This window comes from Bactrocera latifrons, unplaced genomic scaffold (genome assembly GCF_001853355.1).
Source record: "Bactrocera latifrons isolate USDA-ARS-PBARC rearing strain unplaced genomic scaffold, ASM185335v1 scaffold_249, whole genome shotgun sequence".
In the NCBI taxonomy this organism is placed as follows: Eukaryota; Metazoa; Arthropoda; class Insecta; order Diptera; family Tephritidae; genus Bactrocera; species Bactrocera latifrons.
Window position 1 is genome coordinate 318,584 of NW_017536063.1, and position 17,570 is coordinate 336,153.

The 17,570-nt window shown below is 36.9% G+C and overlaps 4 protein-coding genes across 5 annotated transcripts in view; 2 read left to right on the forward strand and 2 right to left on the reverse strand.

Moving 5' to 3' along the window:
- Window positions 1–5,570, forward strand: part of LOC108969334 (probable beta-hexosaminidase fdl) — a 54,858-nt gene extending 49,288 nt beyond the window's left edge. The window contains exons 2-8 of one of the 2 annotated variants that reach the window (XM_018933978.1): window positions 210–392; window positions 461–1,266; window positions 2,275–3,010; window positions 3,081–3,304; window positions 3,379–3,473; window positions 4,583–4,677; window positions 4,748–4,907. In XM_018933978.1, the coding sequence (XP_018789523.1) occupies window positions 229–392; window positions 461–1,266; window positions 2,275–3,010; window positions 3,081–3,304; window positions 3,379–3,473; window positions 4,583–4,677; window positions 4,748–4,907 (2,280 nt within the window). In that variant the 5' untranslated portion in view covers window positions 210–228. Of the gene's footprint in view, window positions 1–209; window positions 393–460; window positions 1,267–2,274; window positions 3,011–3,080; window positions 3,305–3,378; window positions 3,474–4,582; window positions 4,678–4,747 lie in introns of both variants that reach the window. The other variant, XM_018933977.1, reaches the window with a different exon arrangement.
- A 5,599-nt stretch (window positions 5,571–11,169) lies between these two features.
- Window positions 11,170–12,906, reverse strand: LOC108969325. Its single transcript, XM_018933964.1, has 3 exons — window positions 12,787–12,906; window positions 12,479–12,739; window positions 11,170–11,394 (listed from the first exon to the last, which is right to left on the reverse strand). Exons 1-3 carry the CDS (start codon window positions 12,826–12,828, stop codon window positions 11,242–11,244), a joined length of 456 nt encoding a protein of 151 aa, XP_018789509.1. The 5' UTR covers window positions 12,829–12,906; the 3' UTR covers window positions 11,170–11,241.
- A 771-nt stretch (window positions 12,907–13,677) lies between these two features.
- LOC108969326 lies at window positions 13,678–14,864 on the forward strand. Its single transcript, XM_018933965.1, has 3 exons — window positions 13,678–13,800; window positions 13,868–14,116; window positions 14,698–14,864. The coding sequence occupies exons 1-3, from the start codon at window positions 13,759–13,761 to the stop codon at window positions 14,851–14,853; spliced, it is 447 nt and encodes a 148-aa protein (XP_018789510.1). The 5' UTR covers window positions 13,678–13,758; the 3' UTR covers window positions 14,854–14,864.
- A 121-nt stretch (window positions 14,865–14,985) lies between these two features.
- Window positions 14,986–17,570, reverse strand: part of LOC108969319 (diuretic hormone receptor) — a 22,897-nt gene continuing 20,312 nt past the window's right edge. Inside the window, exon 12 of the mRNA XM_018933957.1 lies at window positions 14,986–15,478. Coding sequence (XP_018789502.1) covers window positions 15,445–15,478 — 34 coding nt within the window. The 3' untranslated portion in view covers window positions 14,986–15,444. The remainder of the gene's footprint in view (window positions 15,479–17,570) is intronic.

The window sequence follows — 17,570 nt, forward strand, 5'->3', positions numbered from 1 at the left end:
TTCCGTTATTTCAACGTTGTTGGTAAGATCTTAGACTGTTAATCTTAGATTCTCTCCAACAAGATCTAACAATTTTAATCTCATACCATGTTCGTAAGTTTTTTAAAAATATTTTATTACTGATTACCAAACATATGTAAAATGTATAATATTTGTTATAAAATTTTTTTTTTTTTCTACTAAATATCATCCTCTTTTACTCTTTTCAGGTTTCGTCACATCCTTAAAATGGCCTTAACTGTGTCATTGCGGCGCGTATTGTTGTTGCTGCTGATGGCAACGATATTCATACTGATGGTTTTGTACTGGAATCAGGACGGCATGAAGCCACAATCGTTTTTAGTTGAAAAATCAATGAAACGCCGAGCTGACGTTAATAAACGACCGCCAATGTAAGTTGAATTTGAAATTATTACACAACAAAATATTGTAAAGTTCCACTAAATTACATCCCCCGCAGACCTGACGAAAAACTCTGGACCTATAAATGCGAAAATGAGCGTTGTGTGCGGCATACGTATCCCACGAATGATGGCGGCGGCGCAGCCTCTGATCGTCGTATACCGTTCATGACATGCGCCATGACTTGTGGTGAAGTCAACATTTGGCCACATCCAACAATAAAGACTGCCATCAGTTCGGTATCGTTGAAATTCACCATGGAAGATGTACAATTGCGCATGGACACACCGCACAGCGCAGTAGAAACGCAGTTCAAGCAAGCATTCGCCTACTTTCTAAGCGATCTGCGGCGCATACAACGGCTACCGAGTGCGGAGGAGAGCACCGAGAGTGTCGGTGGTGGTGTTGCAGGTGGTGCTGGTGGCGCTGATCGGGCAGCGGCTACGGATGTTAATTCGGGTGGCCGGTCGCCACTTTCCGATCAAAATGCTGCCTATCACCAACAAAATCAGCAACAACAAAAGCAGCAGCAACCCCATCATAATAGTCGCGCACGACGTGACACCGTTGACGCCGGCCATCACAATACGCACGCACATCCAGGCGCTGCTGCTGCGCGTGATGGGGACTCGGAGTCGCCAGGTGCCTTTCATCATCGGCACAAGCGTCGTCATATCGATATTGGCAGAGCATTGGGCAACACTTTGGGTGACAATATGGCACCGGCGGCTATTTTGAGTAATGTCTTCAACACACGTCGCCACTGTGATGTGGACACGTTGCTCGTGCAGGTTGAAGTGCATAAATCGGGTGAAATAAATTTGAGTTTGGACACCGATGAGAGTTACAAGCTATCCGTTGCGCGTAAGTAAATAAAAGCGGGACGCCTTGTAGTTCTCTTGATACATGGTATACCCGTAATCAGCTGATTTGTAGATTTGTAGTAAATATAAACATAACGGGAGCCAAAGGGGATAAGTTATGGTTTTCTGATTTCGACTTGCTACTGCTAGACTTGAGTCTCGAGTCCCGTTTCGATCTAAATAATTTGCTCGGAGTTTGAAGTGCTGCCTTAGAAATAATCCCCAAATTTACCTTCCTTAGTTTTGTGTATGCAAACATGTAACTCGAATTTCCCTTCTCTTGATAAATCACGTTATTTGATATACCAGGGCCAACTTTTTAATTGTTGTCGAAGGTTGATTAAAGAACTTAGACCACCCCAGCGTTGGAACAACTAAACCCAGCCAAGGACAATGCATGTTTGGGTATGTTAAACTCGGGAATTTCAAGCCTAACCCGATTTTGATCGGCCAATTTGTATGAGAGCTAAATGCTATAGTAGTTCGATATCAGCGGTTCGACATATGAGTAGTTCCTTGAAAAGAAAAGAACTTGTGCAAAACTTCATGCAAATGGCAGACCGTCAGTCCGAGTTGCCGAGAGAAACGCGAGTGTCATTGCGCAGCTTCGTTCTGGATATTGTAGCACTCCTACTTGTCCAGAATAGACCCCAACATATCAAACATATGTTCTGCGCGGAATGAGTCTCCGCATGACACTGGCCACCTCTTTGCCGTTCCCGTTGAAACGACAACTTAGATAACCCTTACCAACCCGTTAAAACAACAACAATATACCGTCATGGCCAATCCACTCAGCTGACGTGACGCTGATAGGTTAAGATTAGGTTAGTTGAAACTGATAGACTAATAAGCCACGCTGAAAATGTAGATATAAATTTTATTGGGTCACTGACGTTTTCTCCGGGATTTTACAAACTTCATGACAAACCTTATATATCTTGTTCAGTGTACAAAAATACATTTTAAACAAATAAGCCTTAACTATTCGTTTTAATATCTTATACAGATGAGCGTCGCACCGTTAACATTCATATCACCGCGAATTCATTCTTCGGCGCACGCCACGCCCTCTCCACACTGCAGCAATTGATTTGGTACGACGATGAAGATAATCTGTTGCACATCCTGTCGAAGGCAATAATTATAGATACACCCAGATTTCGTTATCGCGGTCTTATGTTGGACACATCACGTCACTACTTCTCGTTGGAGGCCATTAAACGCACCATCGTCGGTATGTCACATGCGAAACTCAATCGCTTCCATTGGCATATAACCGATTCGCAGAGTTTCCCCTATGTGTCGAAGTATTTCCCCGAAATGGCAATACATGGCGCCTATTCGGAACATGAAACCTACACATTCGATGATGTGCGAGAGGTGGCGGCATTTGCGCGCGTACACGGCATACAGGTCTTGCCGGAGATCGATGCGCCGGCGCACGCTGGCAACGGCTGGGAGTGGGGACCAAAACGTGGCCTTGGTGAATTGAGTTTGTGCATAAATCAACAGCCGTGGAGTTTCTACTGCGGCGAACCGCCATGCGGGCAATTGAATCCTAAAAATAATAATACGTATTTGGTGCTGCAACACCTATATGAGGAATTATTAAATGCCACCGGTCCAACGGATTATTTTCATCTCGGCGGCGATGAGGTGAATCTGGAATGCTGGGGTCAGTACTTCAATGACACCGATTTGCGTGGATTGTGGTGCGATTTTATGCTCAATGTAATGGCGCGGTGAGTAGTGCACTTATTGCTTACATAATTACATAATTACAAATTTTCATATTTGCATTGTCATTTTCAGCTTGAAAATCGCCAATAATAATGTGGAGCCGCGCGTGATGAGTGTGTGGTCCAGTGGTCTGACCAACACCAAATGTCTTCCAAGCAGCCGTGTTGCTGTGCAAGTATGGGGTGGCAGTACGTGGCAGGAGAATTACGATCTCATTGATAATGGTTTTAATGTGATATTCTCGCACGTGGATGCCTGGTATTTGGATTGTGGTTTTGGCAATTGGCGTTCAACTGGTGAGTATTAATGTGCAGTGATGAAATAATTGTGTTTATTTACATACATACATATATATTATTTATGTTCACAGGCGAAGGTGCCTGCTCGCCGTATCGCACCTGGCAAAATGTCTACAAACACAGACCCTGGGAGCGCATGCGTCTCAATAAAGCGCAGCGAAAGCAGGTAATTTTGCTTTTACAAATATTCTTTATATACATACATACATTTTTGATTTCTAAGACTAACTATGTAATGTTGCTTCATACCCTTGCGAGATGATTACTGTGATCCTAGCTTGATTTTTTTTTCCGAGAAGGTCTGTCCTTATATAAAACAAATTTGAAATTAATTAAATTTTCTGCGGCAATCATAAATAAATTTTAAATCTAGAACATAGTTTTACATATATGGGCGTGGTCCTCACATCAAATGACTTGAATGCGCTATCTTGCTTGGTTTGTTGTAAACTTTTACAGCACTATCTGAGGCTCCACCTAACTAGAAGTTGTGCAAAGTTATATTTGAAGCCTGCAATGAGTCCCCTCATGACTCTAACCTCCTACCCAACGAATCCAACATGTCTAACACTCTTCTTCATAAAAAATAATTAATTAATTGGTTTTGCACTGCAACCTATGGTCTATGATGCCCTCTCCTATATCGCATATGGTCACAAAGGTCCAGCAGCTCTGAATAATAGAGGCTTGCTGAGCGGGATGAGGGTGATGTGATCCCTGTCCGCATAGACAGTTTCTAAGGCTTTCTTTCCCTTCTCATTCTCCACAAGGGGTGGGGTCCCTTTCGAAACAGCACGTTCTCCTGGGCCTACCGTTAGATGGTTTCAGTGACAACCAATCCGAGCTTTACCACCCAAGCAGGAAGTGGTTACAATAACAACGGCGAACATATGTCTAGTACTCCTATGGTCTTGTAATCTAACCATCTTGTACTCTTTAGGAGTTAGTTTTAGTGGGAGAGACATTCAAATAAAATAGTTTAATATAATTTGTGAAAGTAGATAAGATCGGCTTATAACACTCACGCCACACCCACGATCCAATACACCCAATATACTGATACAAACTTAAATAACTCAGTGGAACTAAGTAAATACCTTAGCATATGGTCATTTAATATCAATAGTGTAATTAATTCATGATTTTGCCCAAAAACGAAATTTCTTATTTTATGCACATTGTTAGAGTTTTGGAGTTATATCTATCTTTCCTAAACGTTTTATGCCTATACTTGTATTTACGTAATCTATCATAATTTATATTTTTTGATTTCAGGTATTAGGCGGCGAAGTTTGTATGTGGACTGAGCAAACCGACGAGTATCAATTGGATAATCGATTATGGCCGCGTGCTGCTGCGCTGGGTGAAAGGTAAAGTCCCCACTATCACTACTTGAGTGTGAGCATGTGATTTGATTTTGAAAATGTGCAAATATTTTAGGTTATGGAGCGACTTGGAGGATGATCGGGAGTTCGATGCCGTGCCACAGGATGTCTTCAAACGCATGTCCGTGTTTCGCAATCGGCTGGTCGAGTTGGGCCTGGAGGCGGAGCCCATATTTCCTAAATTCTGTGCGCAACATCCCGGCGAATGCATTTGATATTACTACTAAATGAATGCCGACCTAAGCAGCATTTTGTACATATGTATGTACGCGTATACGCAGGTATATAAAAATCTTCAATTACTCAGTTTGGATCGATTTGTGCCTAAGCAGTGTAAAATTCATATTCAAGCCGGAGTTGTCGAATTTTTACTTTTTGATTTTTTTTATTATGTCTGGTTTTCAGCCACAATTTTTGTTAAAAAGTTAATCGATGAAAATTAGTCAATGTAAATCTGTTGTATGGCTGGAAAGACAAAGTGCAGCAGTGAGACGCCTAAGAGCAAATTATGCGATATTTATAAATATGTATCGTGTTTTGTTTTTAACAACTATTAGTGCAATTGTTTTGTATTTAACTTAGGTATTTTTATTTACTCTAATATACATACATTTATACATAAATTATATTTATAGCATTTTATTACACACTGTTTAAGGAAAAAGCCTGCAAATTATTTTGTTTTACGAATTCAATCGAATATTATGTAACATATTTACGCACATACAACAATTTTAAAAACTAATTTAATATTTGCTGTATTTTAAGCTGCTGAAAGACAAATGTTTTTGTAAGCGCCAGGGTGCAATTTTTTAATTCAAACATTTTGTATGACAAATTAAATTTTCAGTTATTAATTAATTGATTTTATTTTTTAATTGTTTTTTATTGAAACATATTCTCAATTTATTGAAATTTACAAAAAGAAAATTATCTCAACATCGTATTTAAAAATTGAAAATTTTATTAAATAATAAAAATAAATCATAAAGTAATTCCACATCCAAAATGTTGTGATTAAAAATTGAAAATCTAAATCTAAGAATTTATTTTAAATTCGGTTTTGGGAATAAATTTTTTAATGCCATATTTGGAATTAAATTTTGTTTAAACTGGTATACAAATATTTATTTAATAATTTTTTTTTTTTTTWTATATATTATTTGCAACCCTGGTAGCACACATAAGTTGGGGATTTTTAATATTTTTTATTTTATTATGTGTAGTGTACATATATATGTATGTATATATATATATATTTTTTTTAAATTAATATGTTGAAGTATGGTTGCCGATGTTTGTGATAAGGAACATGCAAAATATCTGTCTCTTATACACATCTAGATGTGTATAAGAGACAGCTCTTAAAAAGTTCGAAAAACGGATTTCGAGACATATCTAAAAAATTTCATCCAAGAAGAATTCAAATATCGCTTCCCGTTACGTGAAAAAATAGCGCGTTTTATAGACTTGGTAGGAAATTGAACGCACTTCAAAAAGATTTAGACAATTTTGTAGAGCAATAAGTTTCCTACAAGCCATAAGTTTACCGTTTAATATATATATATTTTTTTCATTGATTTAATTTGCCTTAAAATAATCAAACATTAACCATTAATATCTTTTAAACGGTTAGGGTTACGTAAAATTTTTGTATAACAATCAATTTTAAAAACTCTGAAATTGATATTTTTTCAAGTAGTTGGAAGCGAGATATATGTAAATTTTTCTAATTGAGAATGAGGAAAAGTTATAGAAAACCTTTAGGCGGATGACATTCCCGTCATAATTAAGAGCTTACATTTGCGGAGACTTTTCTATAGGTGTCCAAAAASCAATTTTTCTGACAAAAAGGYTATAAAATTATTCGCTCCTAGAGGTGTCTAAGAACAAAATTTTTCAGCGAACCAGACTAAAGAAATATATACGGTTTCTTTACCCACCCTAATACATTTTTAAGTGTGTATATACCTACATGACATATTACATGACAGCAACATACAGTGTGTTCATACTATGATTTCTGTRTACAAACGTATATTTTCGAATTACCAGCGAGATTTTAAATATGCCTAACGTTTAGATATTACATAATTGTGTATGTGTCTTTTAAATAGAACCCATTGACAGTTATTAGATGCATATACTATAAATGAAGTGAAAAAGAACATAACCTCACAACACAAAATGAACGCATACATTTTAGGCCAATACAACAATAGTTCTAACATTTGTTTTTTTTTTTTTTTTTTAATCTATGCGCTTAAGGCGCAGGTGACACGTTCTTAAATGCTGAGAATAACGACTTGTAACTAAGCAAAAAATATATATTTAAATAAAAAAATGTTAGCATAAATTGAAAGGGGGAAAGCTACTAGTTTTAAGAGATTTTTAGTGATACAATGTGACCTTATTTGGAAAAAGTGAAAATATGACGAAAAAAAACATAATTAAAAAAATGATTACACCATAATACTGATATTAAACGCATAAACTAATTGAATTGTGTTTATAAGACCAACTGTAGTTGTAAACATAGCTTTACGCATATCAAAAAGCATTCACTYGAGAGTCATGAGAATTATTATTTAATTAACCGCTATTCAACCGTTATATCACCAATGTTTTACCGGTATATCACCGGTATTTTAGCCAATTATGCATATTTAGYAAGAAAAAAACTAAAAAAAAAMACATAAAATATGTTTGCTTATAAGAAACTAAATTGCTCTAACGTCAAATGTCTGTTCAAACAATTTYGCAATCGTAAATGCACATACACATGTTTACATACATATTATTGTTTTTTGAAAGCCTGTACTAACAGTTCTGTCTTACATTCTTAGACAGGTTTCAAGCGGCATCTGTGCCACAAATATGCACGTGTGTTTATTTGCATTCATTTTAGCGCTTCTACATAACCTAAGTTATGGTTTTCAGTAGCTTTGCGTATAATGAAAGTAAAGATATTAATAAAAAAAAAAGCAGCATAATATTCTCATAAGTAATGAATTGCATAATAAATAATGATTAAATTATAAATATTTATAATATATAAGAAATAAGTTTAATATTTAAGTACTGGTTATACAAATTGACTTATGTAACAAAATTTGTACGTTAAAAATATGTGCGAATTGTATAATCGTAGGCAGTCGGATATACAGTGACACTGTTTTCTTTTTTTAACAAGCGATAAATTGTAATTGTAGTTGATAAATAAAGTACTTATTGAAAAGAGAAAGTTGCGGTTTTGGATTTATTGTTATAGTYAAACATTATTGTTGCCGAAGCAAAAGCAAGAGCTGAGTTGTTGAGGTCATCCAATGGTAGAWCCAGGAAACATACTGTTTCYACGGRGTCGGAGCATAGGAGAGGGATGTCAGATGTGTAASMCTAACMCTGCAGGACATGTAAAAAGGTGGTTAGTGTCATRTGGGAACTAGTCGCACGYTAGACCTATGATTGMTATGTCAGGGTCGATTCCAGATRAGAAKRTGCTTAACCTGCTACAGTATCCAGAACGAAGCGGCGCATTGACCTCTCTCGGCAACTCGAGCGCTTCGTCTGCAATGGGTGGTGGTTTGACTTCAAGTACAATATTCACTCAAAGGGAATCGGTGGTGAAGGGACTGATCAGAATGGGACTCATGCTGCTTGATTGAGCTCTTATCGACCGTAGAGGTCCCTTGTTGACCGCAGTGGGGAAGTGGCGACGCAGTGTGCGAACTTGTTCAGCCATAGAGGCTAAGGTCGCAGTAGTGCGTAGGCAGCATGTGACTATGGAAGGCCCAGCTAAGTACTTTGTACCCTGAACCGTTTGCCGTCGTTGGTCGTTTTTCAATCAATGCATGAATCAAATTGATCATTTGTTGTCTGTAGCGATTAGTATTAAAAGTTTCCCCAAAGCTTAGAAGCTCAAGATATACCGCACCCTTCTGATCCCACTAAATACAGATAATTGCCTTCTTACCAAAATGATCTGTTGTTGCAGGCGATTTTGAGGGTTGCCCCAGATTAATCCATGCTTTTTTCCATTTAAGATTCTTAAAATAAATTAATTTTTCATCGCGATTGACAATTCGATTCAAAACTGATCTTTTTTCGTGTCTTTGAAGCAAAATTTCACAAGCGTGTTTTCGGTTTTCCATTTGTCTTTCATTCTATTCATGTGGCAATCATTTTCCACACTTTTCGATCTTTCCCATAGATTTCAAACGGTCTGAATTTTGGCCATTTGGTTTCGGCTGAAAGTGTCATTTTCAGCCAATATTGTTTCCACTTTTCAAAACGATTCACCGATTATTAAAGAACATTAAATTTTGAAGAGTACGGACCTTTTATTGACTTTTTTCTTTACTAAAATAATTCTGAATAGAAGTACTATATAAAATATATCACATTCGATGGTTCAGGCATTTCTAAAAACTTGCATAACTAGCTCAAAAGAAGCTTATGGCGTCGTTCACTAAGTAATTTCGTTTTTACTGCAATTAAAATCCATTTTTTTTATATAAAACATTTTATGAAATCCTATATTAAATTTTTTTTTCCCATATTTGGGACAGGACGGGAAAAAACTCGCTGAAGTGGTTTTTGTCGTACCGATATGAGGTAAAGTTTTTCCCAACCAAGAAATTTTACGGAGATCGTAACAAGTAGTAAGCCGATGGTGCCAAGTCTGAAGAGTATGGTTGGTGTAATAGCAAATCCCCTTCAAGCTGTAATAGCTTTTCGCGAGTAATCAAACTTCTATGAAGACTCGTATTATTCTGGTGGAACACTACAGCTTTTTTGGCTTAAGTTGCTACTCATATCCTTTTCTAATATTAACAAGGTCAGCCATTTTGAATGGTTTACTAATTTTTGACAGCGGTTTTGCTTTAAATTTTTTGCAAAATTGCATACTTTCGAACAAAAGCAGCTTCGCCTTAACATTACTTAGGAAATGTTGTACTTCTTCCGCGACGATCCAAATCTCCTCCAGAGATTGCTTGTGGACGTGGAAACCGAAGCTCAATCATCCGAATGAAATCTGCCGTCTGAGACAATATCGATATAAGTGCGCCAAGTTGGGTCCAATGTGAAGGTTTTGTTAAACAAAGCAAGGACCATCACGAGTTCTTGCCCAAAGGCTAGCATTTGAATTACTCCTCATGTACTTTACTCAAAAAGCTAGAGCTTCTTATTTGTGAAAAATGCCGATATCGTACCAATATCTAGCTTTCATACTAACTAAGAGTTTAAAAACAAGTTCTTGTAGGGAAGATTTTAACCTATAATGGGTATTATAGCTACGGACAGCCTACAGATAAGGTGAGGTTGTTTAATACTTAGCTCTTATGTTGTGTAGTACATCAACGCTTTTCGCTAGATTTAATATTTGATATCTAATTCTGATACCTCATACAGTCCCTTGAACTGCGCAGCTCCTAGATATCTTAGTCGGTAAGCGATTATAGACAAGGCCGTACCGAAGCAGAAGAGGTATTCCAGTGCCCTCTCATGTCTACTTCTTTGTAGTTTATACGAGCACATGTGTGTTATCGCTAATAATCCCTGCATGAGATGCCAGTAAGTTGTGACCTCTGACTAGGCCAACATCTCTTCGAGACCAAGTGGGTAAGAGCACGCTCATTTTCTCTCCATGCCTTGCTTATGATCACGGCGATTCTGCACGCCCTTAAGGCATTTCATCTAACTCTGATCCGTCCGTCAGCGTTTTTGTAAATTTAATTTTGTATCTTTTTTAGCGTTTTGCGTATTTCTTGTATTTGTTCGGAAGATAGGTAAGACAGCTATTTCATTTCCCCCGGTATATATGCAGGCGACTTTCCACTATATCTACTGTCTTCCTTTCTAACGCAATGCGACGTGAGATTATTATTTGAATGCCGTCGACCTATATATTGGACTTGTTTATTTTGTTTCCTGCGTAGGTTTTCGAGCCGCAAAGGCTTCTGCCCGAAAGATAGTGCAGTATCCCGGCAACTACCGACGTCCACTTTTGATCCGTCAGTGTAGATGTTGAAAGTTCACTGGTGGGTTGCCTGCGCACTCTTTTTGTGTGAGTTGTAAATTTTTTTCCAAGACATAACATGTAGGTATGTGGTCTATTTTATCTAACGATCTCCTATTTAACGAGCTCGGCCCGAAGGTTCTTGTAGAAAATTCATCTAATGCCGCCAATCATACAGCTGATTTCGCTGCCGAGCTTGCCATTGCAAAGTCAATTGTAGGCAGATGGAGTAACCTTTTAACTGCAGCCATTGGAGTGGTTCTTAGTGCTCCCGCAGTATTCGTTTCAATGGGCTCCTACATGCGGCATCCGCGGTAGCAGTCCTCCATAGTAAAGCACCGTAAAGAAATATTGGCTTGAGTATCCATATGTAACACCACAAACAAACTAAATCCATGAGCTTGCTTGTGTGTGCACTGAAACGCTCTTCAAATGTTATATTTTGTATAATCGTACAGTTTATTTAAAAAATATTGTAAACACCATTCACTAAAAATTTCACATACATAGCTTTTTAAATACGAACCAATTTAGTAGTAGTCGGAATTATTTATTAAACTCGCCAGTTCACGTCGTTTTTCTGTGAGGCACTTCAGAAAAGTTTCCTGATTATTCTTCTTGTAGCAGTCACACAAATTCACTTGCTTGTAGAAAAACTGTCGTTCCCCGATATCGAGCGCATACTACATGCATAAAGAACGGCACAATATGAATTTAAGCATATAAATAGTAATGTTTGTATGGGTAGTACGTGATATAACGGGGTTTTCAGTAGGGACGCTTCTAAAATAGACTTTTTTGACTTTTCTCGACATTACGGTTTGGAATTTCATTATGGAAAGATATACGATCCAAAAAGAGTCGACGTTATTAAAATTTACTAGCAAATTTTCTAATCAGTGACCTCAACTTTAAGAGCGTTACGTCCAATTTATGGTCGTCATAATCGTCCTGTCAGATGAACAATTTAGCGAATAGTGTAGGGCAAAAAAAAAAAAAGGTTTGGCCTACCCCCTTACAATATCAAACTACTGTAATAACTTAAGCTGCTTTACCACCAAAATCGTCGTATGTTTGCGAATTGGGCTGAGCACCACTTCGTCACTAAGCGAAATATGCGTTATTGGTCAAGCAGCAATCCACATGGACTCCATGAGTCACCATTGCATCTCGAAAAAATTACGGTTTGGTGTGGTTTATGAGCCAGCGTCGTTACTTCCAAGGCCAGCACGTTGCTGTGAATGGTAATCGCCTTGTTAACCGTATATTTTTGGACCGAATTGGTTGAAATGGACTTGGACAATTGTGGTCCCAACAGGAATGTCATAATCGATTTATTGAAAACCAAGTTTGATGTACGTGTTATCTCACGAAATAGCCCAGTAAATTGGCCGTCTTGTTCGTGCGATTTGATGCCGTTAGACTATTTCCTGTGAGACTACGTCCAGTCTATCGTCTATGCCAGCAAGCAAGCGAATAAGGAATGCGAAATTGCAGCAGTATTGGCTGATTTATGCTAGAAAATTGGATTTAGCGTCTCCCCATACAAACCAAAAATGTGGTGTGCAATTTCAAACCAAACTTTCAACAACTGTGGAACTAAATCGCGCACGTAAAACGACGACGGACTGAGAAACATATTCGATTCGTACTGTCTAACGCTAAACCAGCAGTTCAAACAGACTGAAAGCTCCTGCGACCTACACTTGCCTTCTCCAAAGCAGGTGTAATTGCCCATAAGTAAATAGCAACTCCAAACACACTCACTTCTTTGTTCGCACACAGTTCCTTTCCGGATTTTCTCGCCTCATAACTTTCAATCGCCATTAGAAATTCCTTAAATGCTTTCGCTTCTTCTAGATACATATTGTAGGTATGCTTATCTGTAAACCTTTTGTCGTAGATAGCAGCACATTTTGTGCTCAAGAATTCAGGCGTCAATGGGCTACTATATCCTTTACCGTCTGTGCTAACAAGATCAAAATCACACGTATATAATCGTGTATCATCGCTGAGCACTGCAAGAAACTAAGAAAAAATCATATAAGTGTGTTTATTTGTGTTTATTCGCTTACCCGCACGACAAATAAAATCAGTACGACTGGAAAAATGTTCATTCTCAAAGACAACAAATAAATGAAATTTAAATTATTATCAAGAATTGAAACTGAAGAAATTATTAAGACACGAATGAAGTTGGCTTTGTTTCCGCTTTTAAACGGAGAAACGAAAATAATTGCAGGAAATTATAAAAACAATACAAAAAATTATTCGTGAGTTGCCAGATTAATAATTGTTTTCTGAGAAATTAATTGATACCAATAAGATGATATATTAATGAAACTTGGTAGAAATATATATATTCCCTGGTACCATGAGCAGTTGGTTATTGCATAATTTTCTTTTTATTCGTCGTGAGAGGACTTTATGTTGCCTTAGTTGCCTACTCAGTCCAATCCAACGGTCCCCGCAGCTTTGTTTTTCCTCAGACGGGTAATGGCTATACGAACTTCTTCATAATCTGGCAACGGAACGTCTGCGCCAGCGTCATCGTTTGGAGAATCGACTCCGCCTTCTCCTGGCGTTTCACTGCAATTCAGCAGGCTGCAGAAATGTTCTTGCCATAATTTTAGTATGCTCTGGGCATCAGTACCTAAGTAGATCAACTCTGGGGGTTCTAGAGGAGTAAGATTCGGTCTTGAAACCTTCTGTTAGTTGCCACATCTTTTGGTAGAGTTTTTGAGTAATACCTCTTTTCTTTAGTCTTCAGCTTATATTGTTTATAACTTATTATTGCGCGGATCCATGCCCATATTTTAAAAATTTTCAAACCACAAGTGCGCCTCCTTAATGTGATTGGGTGTGTCAAATGTGCGAGTAATACTTTATTTTATTTTTTTATCATTTCCTGCAATTATTTTCGTTTTTCAGTTTAGAAACGTTTCATGTCTTAATCTTTTTTTTCTTTAATTCATTTACATTCTCAATTCTTGTTTCATAAAACACAAAAAAAAAAATTATTTTAATTTTATTTGTTGTCTTTGAGGATGAATATTTGCTTACTTGTAATGCTTTTATTTGTCGTGCGGGTAAGCGAATGAATAGTTGTACCAGCCGATATACCTATAACTCATTGAATAAATGATTTTTTCTTAGAGTGCAGTGCTTATTAATGAAACACCACCATTTTTTACGTGTGATTTTGATCTGGTTGATGATACTCTTACCGGGTATTATAGCCCAATGCAGTCTAAATACTTGCATGATGAATGCCTAAGATATTGGCATATGCCTTATATGCGCGACTTGTTTAGAAAAGAAGCACAAGCATTTCGTGCATTTACTGTAGCCATACAAACTTATGAGGCAAAAATATCTGGAAAGGAAGTATGTGAGAACAACGAAGTAAGTATCCTTAAAGCTCTTGCATTTGTGCACAGTTACACCGCCTTTAGAGGGCGCAAGTGTACGTCGTAAGTGCTTACAGTCTGTTTGAACTGCTGGTCTAGCGTTAGACAGTACGAATCGAACACGCCAGTCCCAAAATTTTTGAAAGTTCGGTTTGAGAATTCACCATTTTTCTTTCAAATTTCATTTTTCGAAAGCACCGTTATCGGATCACTATAGCATATTGCTGTCATATATAACTGATTGATCAATTTCATGTGCTTTTATGGACAACTTTTTTATTTGACAAGATATCTTATTAAAATTTAACATAAATTATTTTCTGAGATAACGCTACAATCCTTGAACATATTCTTTAGATCGCATCACTATAGTATATAAGTTTTCTGATTTAGCTATACAAGAGTTGCTTCAAGAAATGCACTATTAAGGAGCATTAGCTCTTCGGTGCAGCCGAAGTAAACCGTTCTTTTTTTACTTTATTTACAATAAAATTTTCAGAATCTAAAAATAAATATCATACATGCATACATATTTATTTGCTTAAATTTATATTATGTCTCTCCTTACATATATAGTATGCCCTAAATCTTATTGAACGACAGAAATTCTACAATCAGGTGGACTTTTCTCCGTGCTACATGAAGACAGACCAGGTGAATTTTCTGAACTGTCTCATAGAAAAAAGAACACTGTTGACGAAGATAATAAATAGAGCCATATATAATATATAAATCACTTTCAAACTGAATCCCTTACATATACTATATATATATACTATAGCATATGTGAAATTTTAGTGATTTTCTAAATTTTAAATTTATAAATATGTGATTTGTTTAGGCTTAGGACATTCAATATATATTTCTTTGATTTATTATGTAATATTTGTAAATAATTACAGTACATATAGTTTTCAAATGGCAAATTGATTTCGTTTTTATGCACTCATATATGCATACATAGGCGTATGTACGAGTGAATGCTGCATTCCGTTATACATACATATATTACATAATATAATATTTCTATATCCTTATAGTTATTAAAAAATATTAAGGTACATAAAGCCTGCGGTTGCAGCCGCATATCAATGCTTTGCCTAAATATATGTATGTATACAGTACATGTAAATAGTATAGATTCAGCAAATGTTGTGTGTAAAGCAAGCATTGGATAGTTTGAGAAAATGGCACTGGGGAAAGTCTTTCCGGTTCCTCATACGTTCGAGCTTTTGTTGAGCATCTTCAAACGTAGTCGCTGCGTGCGTGTGTTGAGGGTTGATGATGCCGTTTCATTGAGCTGGTGCTGCGACTGTGGCTGTGCTAGGGCCGCACACAAATCATATACTCCTCAGTACTGTGCAGATGTATGTGTGAAATGAAATGAAATGAAATAAACGTGAGATTTGTAAAATTTTCTGTTTAGGCATTGGACATGTAGTTCTTTAACAAAGAATTCATTATAAATAAACTCCTACATATCGTCACCTAAAACTGTAAAGCATATCATCAAAAAAAATTTAATTGAGTCTTTTATTGTTTACTATTTATTACAACGTATGGCATAGAAATTTTCAGCTTCTGCTCTCAAACATAACCATTTCATAACCATTTTACAAGAAATATATAACCATTTTATAACCAAAACTCAAATTTCTTTTTCGTTAGGAGTAGTTTCTATTATATCGTTTTTCCTTCGCCCATAAACTTATGAAAAGTGGTGTTACGTTGAACCGGCAAGAGTAAAGTTTTTATAATTTATTTATAATTCAATTTATTTAAAAAATGGTTTCATAGCGCATCAACTTTTTTCTAGAAGTTGTAGTAAAAATTGGCTTGGATTCGTTTTTTTTTTATTTATTCACGACGCTTCATACACAAATCTGCTAAGATACGATTAATCGAGATGGTACGCAATACCATAAGAAAGGTGAACAAATTTTGTGTAATAATTTTATAATTTAGAAGACGTATCCCAAGCGGTCTTTCGCATTAGGAAAAATACTTAGCGAATAACTTAACCAGTTATGTGAAACAGGATGGGTCCCACGGCACGACGCAGTTACCCAATTTACTACAAAATTGTCGTTGATCTTCAAAGCTTTGACAAAAATTAAAAACTGGAAAAATAAGGAAACAGCGGGAGAAGCAATGATACTCATCGCAGCCATGTGCAAATTTGAATTTATAATTGGGATTTTTTACCCAACTCTCTCTTACTCGATCGACCTAGTAAAGCCATCAAACATAATAGACACGATGGTTGTAACGTTCCGAAGGCAAAAAGCTGAGAAACATTTTCGATCCACTTATTCAGATACGAAAAAAGGCGGCAGAACTGGAAGTTGACGAAGATAAATCTAGATTATTTTTGCGTGGGAACTTGCGAGGAATACTACAGGGTCTCAGACTATATTCCTCTATTGGATACATTCGGCGAAGATTTGAACACGCGCTTTTCTAGAGAAATATTGGACGAATTTCAACTGAGCTTGCTGCTTCCGGAAAAATTGTGTGCTTTGTAATCCAAAGTAATGGAAAATCTCATTGACTGCTTGAGAGATAGATTCAAAGACCTTTTGGATAATGACAAGGTCTTACAATGTTGGAAGCTCAAAGGTACGCTTGGTCATTGGCAGTGTCAGTGGGGGCAGCAGCAAAAATCAAATGACAGCAAATTATCAACTACTGCATTGGAAACTTTGAAAAATTGCGATGTAGACCTATAATCTATAGTTTTCTTCGCATATTCTAGTCATATAAATTACATATAAAATGACTTGGCGCATTTTAAGCCGAAACCTTAAATTGAAAGCGTACAAAATACAGCTTGTGAAAGACTGAAGCCGCTCGACCTTCGATCCAAATTTTGTTCAGCAATAAGGCCCATTTGTGACTCAGTAGATATATATCACATTGCCGGATTTGGGACGAAGGGCATCCTGAAGAGATCCAAGAGCTGTCATTTCATCCAGTAAAAAAAAGGTATGTTGTGGTTTGTGGGCCTGTGGTATTATCGGTCCATATTTCTTCAAAAATAATGCCGATGATAAATAAACCGTTAATGGCGACCGTTATCGTGCCATGATAACCGACTATTTGATAGCTGAAATTGAAGCTTGTGATCGCGGCGACATTTCAACAAGACGATGAAGTCTGTGCGGACAATCCCGCTTCCAATCAGGCCTTGGAGCAAAATATTACGCTTGTCATTCCTTATTTACCAGTCAAAATGCTCGAACAAATCTTTACAAATGGGTTTCAACGCAGGGACCATCTGAGACGTAGCCTCGGTTAACATTTGAAAGAGATAGTCTTCAAAGAATAAATGCCAAAGAATGTTCCTTCGAATGATAATCAATATTCCACCACAAATTTCAAGTTTCTGTGGGTTTTCCTACAAAAAAAAAAGGAAACCTCGAAATGGATCACCCTTTATTTATATTTAT